Source organism: Neophocaena asiaeorientalis, unplaced genomic scaffold (genome assembly GCF_003031525.2).
Source record: "Neophocaena asiaeorientalis asiaeorientalis breed wild unplaced genomic scaffold, Neophocaena_asiaeorientalis_V1.1 scaffold493, whole genome shotgun sequence".
NCBI classification, from domain to species: Eukaryota; Metazoa; Chordata; class Mammalia; order Artiodactyla; family Phocoenidae; genus Neophocaena; species Neophocaena asiaeorientalis.
In genome coordinates, this window is record NW_020172669.1 from 894,319 (window position 1) to 903,061 (window position 8,743).

An 8,743-nucleotide genomic window follows, 5' to 3' on the forward strand; every position below is an offset into this window, starting at 1 on the left:
CTCATGCCCCTTGAAATGAATCTCCTCCACTCACACTGGGTCCCTGGCTACTGGAGATATATTTCTTTTCACAATAGTTTGTCTTTTTCTAGAATTTTATATAAGTGGAATTAATATATATTGTATATAGGCCTTTATGCCTGAATTCTTTTACCCAGGGTAATGTTTTTCAGATTCACCCATGTTTTTGTTTATATCAGTAGTTTCCTTTTTATTGCTGAGTAGTATTGTATTGTATGGATGTACCACAGTATATCCATTCACCAGCTCATGGTTGTGTCCATCTTTTGGCTATAATGAATAAAGCTATTATAAACATTCACATGACAAGTCTTTGTGTGGACGTGTTCTCTTTTCTCTTGGATAAATTCCTAGGGTGAGGTTGCTGGGTCATATAATACGTGTATGTCTAACTTCATAAAAATTGCCGATCTGCATTATAAAATGGCTATACCATTTTTGCATTTCCACCAACAATATATGTAAAGTTCTTAGAATTGTCCCACATCCTTAACAACACTTGATGTTATCAGTTTTCTTCATTTTAGCCAGTGAATGGTAACTATTAAAAAATTCTATTTTCTACTTGTTTTTGCTACTGTATAAGATTAGTATTGAGTTTCTAAAAATATCTTCTTTGCAACAATATTTATGAATTCCCTTAATAGTTAAAATAATTTGTCTGAAAATTCTCTTTGGTTTTCTATGTAACTAATCAGGTAGTCTATGAATAATGATACTTTCTTCCATTCCAGTGCTTTAATCTATTTCTATTCTTTGTCTTATTGAATTGACAGTGATCTCTCCAATGCAATGTTAAATAGCAATTTGGAATGCAGTTATCCTTATCTTGTTCATGGCTCTGATGAAAATGTTTCTAAAGCTTCTACATTAATCATAATGTTTATTGTAGGTTTTTGGTAGCTATCACTGTCAGATTAAACTTTTCCCTCTATTTTGATTTGTTTCAAGGGGTCTTTTTTTCCATAGAGAAGAGTGGTTGAATTTCATTTAATTTTTTAAATCTATTGAGATGAATACATATTATTTTCTCTTTAATCAGCTTAAGTAATGTATTGTAGTAATGGATTTTCTAAGGTTAGACTATAACTTAATGCCTGAAAACAAGCCCATTTGATTGTCTAGTATTATTTTTATACATTTGTTGAGTTCAATTAATGAATATTTTAATTAGGACTTTTGAGATTTTTATCAAAAGTGAGATTGGCATATAATTTTTGGTCTTTTAAACAAGCTTGTCTGGTTTTGGTTTCAAGATTTTACTAACCTCATAAAATGGATTGGGTAGATTTTCCTGTTTTTTCTGTTCTCTGGAATATTTTATATAATGTAGAGATTTCCTGTTCTGTGATAGTTTGATGAACCTTACCTGTGAAAGAATGTGGGATTGGTGCCTTTGTTGGCAGAGAGGTTGGCTACTGATTGAACTTCTTCAGTGTCTAATGGTCTATTCATGTTTTCAACTTATTCTTGAATAAAATTTTGTTAATTCGGATTTTTCTACAGAATTTCTCATCTCATCAACGTTTTTATATTTATTGGCATAAAATATTTCATAACATACTCATTACTTTAAAAATCTAAAATGTTTAGTAATAGTCCTATTATCATTGCTCATATTCATTATTCAGGTCTTGATTCTTTTTTACTTTTTCAATCTTATCAGAATACTGTCTATTTTATTAAGCTTTTAACAAATTAGGTTTTGGATTTATTAAGCATTTTTATTTTTGTTTCCTATTTCATTAATTTCTGTTTTGATATTTATTCCTTTTCTTTTTCTTTCTTCTGGTTCACTTCACAATTCTTCTCTAACTTTTTGAGTTGAATGCTTAACATACAGCTATTTTGTTTCATATTGCATACATCACATTTTCTTGTATCACATCAGTTACACTCTACAATTTGATATACGCCATTCAATAATAATTGTGTGTAATTTTAATTAAAATTTTTCTTTATTCCATTCAGAAGGATTTTTGTCTAAATTTATGGGGGTTTGGAGGTATTTTTTATTAACTTCTATTTTATTGCATTTTTATGAGAATGTTATTAATATGATATTGCTTATTTAGAATTTGAGACTTGCTTTGATACTTGACTTGTGTTACAGTTTTGTAAATCTTTCAAATGTGACTGAAAATAATGTGAATCCTATATTTTGGGGGCCCAGGACTTGATATGTATGTGTGTTTGTGTATTAACTCAAACTTCATAATTGTGCTGTTTAATATCATATATTCTTCCATATCTGCTTTATCAGTTTCTGAGAACGGTGTGTTAAAATTTCCCTTCTAGTAATAAGGATCTGTCAATTTTTCTCTTGTTCTGTCCAATTATTTCATCCCTCAGAGCCCCAGTTTCTCTGTCTGTAAAATGCAATGAGAAATTGTGTGTAAAACAATAAGTTCTGGGATTGTAGGCACTCAATCATCCAGAGGTGCTCTTGCTTGGTTGTTATTACTATTTTACATAATACTGATATTAGTAAATCCAAGCCCTGCCCTCTCAATAAGTTCTCAAGAGGACTTGGTTTTGGAGGGTGAGGCACACTGTTCAGAATGAAGCCTAAACAAGGAATACTAAATCATGTTGATCAAGTCGTATTATCTAGGCAAGGCCAGTGACAATTAGAAGTCACCTCATTCACAAGGAAAAGCAGTTGCTTCTAGAATGTGCATCTCTTGGGAACTTTCTTCAAGTCACCAAAGGGACAATGGTCTCAGGGTGGAGTGAGCAATTATAGAGCAATGTAGGGACCAGACCTCAGTATCCTTCCTTCAGCTAAGCAGGGCTCCTGCGCATTGGAACCTCATGAAGTTCTTGAAGGAACACATGGCTACTGGTAAAGTCTTTAAAGATTCTAGACACTCCCAAGGGTCCCTTTCATAAAATATGTTTCTAAAGAAGTTTTGGCAGTCTTCCTATGAGAATTGGTATTTTCTCAGGTATCTGAGCAAGAGGCTGAAGTGATTTTTGGGAAATCTCTCCTTCTCCTACCTGGGTCTGGTTTTAGGAGAAAGCCCTAAGAGCAGACCAGAGGGTGTGGTGACCCTCCATTCCCACCCTTACACTTTCTAAATGAATGGGATGGCAGGACATTTTCTTTCCTTCTTTACTCCCTTCTTCCTTCCCTCCCTCCCTCCCTTCCTTCCTTCTTTCTTTCCTCCCGTTCTTCCTTATCTTTATTTCTTTCTTCCCTCTGTGCCTCAGATGTGTTAAGCAAGGGCTCAATCTAAAGAAAATGTGTTGTTACTGACTCAGTCTCCAGTGTTCATCTCTCAGTACCTTGATGCCACATGTATATAGCACAAACCTAGGATTTTTAAAAAGTTAAATGATCACTCTAATAAAGGTTGGAAAAGTAGTTTAACATGAAGGCTCTAAAATCAGACAGACTTGAGTTCAAAATTCTGACTCTATCCCATACTGTCTGTGTATGTGTAACTGAGCAAGCCACAAATCCTCTGATACTCCTAATAAAGTCAGGATAAAATCACGTTGTTGAACCCATGGAATATACAACACCAAGATGAACCCTGATATAAACTATGAACTTTGGGTGATTATGATGTGTCAATGTAGGTTCCTCAATTGAAACAAATGTACCACTCTGGTGGGGAATGTTAATAATGGGGGAGGCTATGTATATGTAGGGGCAGAGGATATATGAAAACTTTCTGTACTTTTCTTTGAATTTTTCTGTGTACCTAAAACTTCTCTAAAAAATAAAGTCTTAATTTAAAAAATTTAAATCAGTTTGTTGTGAGGATTAAATGAGATAATATGTGGATTTATCATAGTGTCTGGCATTTGCTAGGCTCACAATAAATGCTAGCTCCCTATTCCCTTCTTAAACTCATATCTAGTTAACTCTGCCCTGCTTTGAGCTCCATAAACCCTCTTCAGCTACAGGCACATATTTGTTCACCCAATGGGCACTTGCTTTGCACAGCCCACTATTACTGGGAAAGTCAAATACAGATGTCATCAATTTTCCCATAGAACTGTAACCTAGATGTAATACAACACACACACATCAAATCAATAGAAAGCAATGTATTTGCAAATGCTGAGTTATAATGCTGGGGTGAGGGGCGCGGGCAGAGGCATAAGAAAAGGTCAAATGGGAAGTAAATACTGGAGGGGAGGTAGACTATTGAAAAAGGAAAGGAGGGGTGAATTAATAATACCCCTCTAGTTTTTCAGAGGGTTCAGAAGTAGACACAAATGGGCTTTCCTGGTGGCACAGTGGTTGAGAGTCCGCTTGCCGATGCAGGGGACGCGGGTTCGTGCCCTGGTCCGGGAGCGTCCCACATGCTGCGAAGCGGCTGGACCCGTGGGCCATGGCCGCTGGGCCTGCACATCCAGAGCCTGTAGTCTGTGGCGGGAAAAGCCACAGCAGTGAGAGGCCCGCGTACCGAAAAAAAAAAAAGTAGACACAAATGCCTATGGCAAAGCCCAGTGAAAAGTTTTTATTCTTCCCATGAACAACATTTCATTAATGCCAACTTGGCTCCAGGCACTGAGGTGGTTAGATAGGTATGAGACACCTCGGTCTTCCCCTACAAGGCATACAATCTAGTAGAGGAAGCAAGATATGGGTATAAGAAAAGTGGAATAGAATAAGGTAGTATAGGATAATTGCATGCTGTAATCATTGGTTCTAAAGTTCCAAGGAAGGGGTGAACACTTTTGGTCAGCTCAGGAGGAAGGTCTTGATTAAAAATATGGGGAGTATCTTTGCTGAAAAGTGAGGGTGTTTTGAATGAAGAAAATAGTAAGTGCAAAGGGGAGGATATGAAGTATGGGGAAGGGAAGAGGGGTTGTGAAAGATAAAGTTTGAGAGGTAAGATTCTGATTGTGGAGGATCTGTAAGTTAAAGGATTTGGACTTTATTCTGAACTTGATTCCGAGGACAATGAAAAGCCATTGAAGAGTTTAAAATAGAACAGTGGATGTAGTCAGACTTCTGCTTAGAATAATCATAAGGCAGCAGTGTGGAGGATAAATTGGTCAGGGCAAGCCTGGAGGCAGTGAGACCAGTTAGGAGGCTACTGCAATAGTCCAGGCAAATGATAAAATAGAGAAAAGTCTGCTCTAGGGCAGAGGAATTCCCAATAAGGAAGGTGTCAGAAAACAAGTTCCTCTTCTAGGTCTGGCTGCCTTTAGACTTGAAGCGACTACACTAGGTCGCACTTGTTTAGACCTTGCCCAAACCTAACTTGACGACAAGCTTTGAGTCAGGAAGTAATTCCCTGATAGCTTCTTGCAATCAAGGCCTCACTTTTTTTTTTTTTTTTTTTTTTTTTTTTTTGCGGTACGCGGGCCTCTCACTATTGTGGCCTCTCCCATTGCGGAGCACAGGCTCCGGACATGCAGGCTCAGCGGCCATGGCTCACGGGCCCAGCCGCTCCGCGGCATGTGGGATCTTCCCGGACCGGGGCATGAACCCATGTCCCCTGCATCGGCAGGCGGACTCTCAACCACTTCGCCACCAGGGAAGCCCAAGGTCTAACATTTGTTTGTTGTCTGGCCAATCTGAGTAGTGTGGACTGTAGACAGAGAACAGAGTAAAGCTAGAGTAAAGTTTTATGGAGGTCTTGGCCTCAATAAAATATGATTCTTACCACAACTGTAAGTATTCACCTACTCAAAGCCATCTTGGGTCAATTTAGGGAAATCAGAGCTCTATTTAGAACTTCCTCATGTATGGTAGTAAGGAATTGTTTAGATGTTAGCAAGACCTACAAAGAAGGTATATCAGCCCTACCCAAACATCACCCCATTTTGTCAATAACCTTTGCTTCTAAATTTGCCTTCTACCCTGTTCCAGCCAAACCAGCCTTTTATGCATCTAGATCCTATTATCTCAGCCTTTGATTCCAAGATCCCCTCATTCCTTTCACTACTCATCCATTCTTACCACTCCTCACTCTTCATAGATTTTATTCAAACCACCCACCTCTTCCTAAAAGCTCTCTTATGAACCCAATCCATTCTGCTTCCTTTGCCTTGAGTCTCAGCCTCACAGCTTATATCCCTTGGTGCTTATTGATAGGCACCCCAGTAATCCAGGAAGTGATATAACAGAATGGAAAGGAAATAAGCTCTTTGGACAAAGAGACCCGGATTCAACTCCTGTATTAACCATTAATTAGCTGTGTTACCTTGAGTGAGTTACTTAATGCTTTTTAGCTATAGTATTCTCATCTGTAAAATGGGAGCAACAATAGTACTTATATCACAGAGTTCTTAGGAGGATTATGAGGTAAGTAATTTGGCATTTATCACATAGAAAGGACTCAATAAATGTCAATTTAAATGAAAAGTCATAGTTCAGTTGCCTTTTGGGTGGGATCTTCTGTCTTCCATAAATTAATTGAAAGATGCCAAAAGTTAGTGACCATAGATTTCTTCCTTGTCATCCCTCTCCACCCCTGCATCTGGTATAGGGCTCTGTAAACAATGTGTTCATTAATTTAATGACAATATGAGGCATCATACAAAGCCACAGATAAATAATTGGCTATGGGAAAGGGAGTGGGTCTTAGGGGACAGAAGCTAATATAAATTTGAGAGATCAGATTTACCAGAAAGTGAAAAAATTTGGAAACCTTGGGCCCTGAAGGTTAATAGAGAAGGCAGCATCTTGCCTTATGCAGAAACAGTGTAATGTAGTAGAAAGGGAGTTTCAGAGTCAGTCAGTCCTGAATTGAAATCTAGTTTCCACTGCATTCAAGCTATATGACCTTGGACAAATCTCCAAATCACTCAGGGCCTCAGTTTCTTCATCTGTAAAATTAAAATAATAATATTTGACTTCCAGAGTTGTGGAGAGGATTCAAGGTCTAATCTATTTTAAATGCCTAGAATAATGCTTGAGACATGGTTGGTGGCCAAAAACACATCACCTACCTCTTCTTCCCTTCTCTGTCCTTCCTTTATTGCGTTGAACATCATGGAAATCTGGATATGGGGAGGGGGAAGAATTGTGAGGTCTTCCTGAGAACATTCCCAAATGTTTCCTTCACATCTTTGTTCTTCAGACTGTAGATCATGGGGTTGAGCATGGGGATGACCACTGTGTAAAATACAGAGAACAGCCTTTCCCTGTCTAGTAAGTACTCAGAGGTTGGGCACAAGTAAATGAATACCGTGGTTCCGTAGTACAAACTGACATCAGTCAGGTGGGATGCACAAGTGGAGAATGTCTTGTATTTGCCCTGGGCTGAGGGGATTCTGATGATAGCCATGAAGACACATGTGTAGGAGACCAGGACTACTGTAAGGGACACAGACACATTAAAAACACCACAGACAAACAGGAGAAGCCGAAGAACCTGTGTGTCAGAGCAGGAGAGTTTTAAAAGGGAAGGAATATCACAGAAGTAATGAGTGATGACATGGGACTTACAGAAGGCCAGATGAAAGGTTGTGCTAGTGAGAAGCACTGTGTTCATTAGGCCCACTGCATAGCTGGCAGCCACTAGCTGCAAATAGAACCTTGGAAATATGATGATATGGTAGAGCAGAGGGCTGCAGATGGCCACATAGTGGTCATAGGCCATGGAGGCCAAGAGGAAGAACTCAGTGACAGCAAAGATCACAAAGCAGCTTGTCTGGACCACACAACCAGAGAAGGAGATGGTTTGGCAACCAGAGAAAAACCCCATCAACATTTTGGGGACGGTAATGGAAGAATAACATAAATCAATAAAGGACAGGTTGCTGAAGAAGAAATACATGGGAGTGTGGAGTCGGGAGCTCACCACAATGAGAACAAGGAGGCCCAGGTTTCCAACTACTGTGACTGCATAGATGAGGAAGAAGAGGGCAAGGAGGATGGGCTGAAGCTGAAGCTCATTGGTGAAGCCCACAAGGAAGAATTCGCTCAACTCACTGGCATCACCTGCTCCCATTGGGCCACTGCAGGTCTGCGGGAGGGATATGCATGACAATAAGGAGACGTGTACAGCTCAAGTCCTTAAACAGAGACCTGTAGGATCTGGTCCTGGCTACCTAGGGCATGACACACACAGTTGTGTGTGTCAACTGTGACAAATACTTGATCCTGGCTCACTTATTTCTTGCTACCCTCCAGCCTATTGTATACAAGGTTTAAAGGTATGAGAATGGAATTTGAAGTCAGAAGAATGGTTCTTAATCTCAAATTTTGCCACTTATTTTCTCTGTGACCTTGGGGGAGTGTCTTAACCTCTCCGAGTCTTCTTTGTAAACAGGGATAAAATACCAATCTTGTAAGACTGATTGTAAGGACTAAAGATGATGGTAGGTGTATGTAAAATATCTAGCAAGGCATGGGAAGAAAGCAGGTACTCAGTGAATCTAATTTTCTTCCTCCTTCTACATACTTCTTCCCAGCACCAAACCTGTCCTCAGCTAAAGTTTAACCTGAATATAAAGTCAAGCACACAAATCTTAGACATGGGAGGGACTCTACAAACTTACTAGTTTTTTCATTATCAGTTGTGTGTTTGAGGGACAGCAGGGGATGAGTGGAGGGGGAATATAATATAAAACAATAAAATATAGAGGTAAGAGGGCAAGCTCCAGGATCAATTATAGGGGGGTTAGAATCCAATACTATGGCTTACTAGTTGTGTGACCTTCGACAAGCTAGTTAACCTATCTGAGCTTCAGTTTCCTCACCTTTAATATGACAGTAGCAAAATTTTCCTACTTCATTAATTTACTGTGA

The 8,743-nt window shown here is 38.9% G+C and overlaps 1 protein-coding gene across 1 annotated transcript; it reads right to left on the reverse strand.

Annotated features, from left to right (window-relative positions):
* Positions 1-6,980: 6,980 nt before the first annotated feature.
* LOC112396069 (olfactory receptor 1019-like) lies at positions 6,981-7,943 on the reverse strand. The gene has a single exon (XM_024739571.1). The coding sequence runs from the start codon at positions 7,941-7,943 to the stop codon at positions 6,981-6,983; it is 963 nt and encodes a 320-aa protein (XP_024595339.1).
* Between the last annotated feature and the right edge of the window lie 800 nt (positions 7,944-8,743).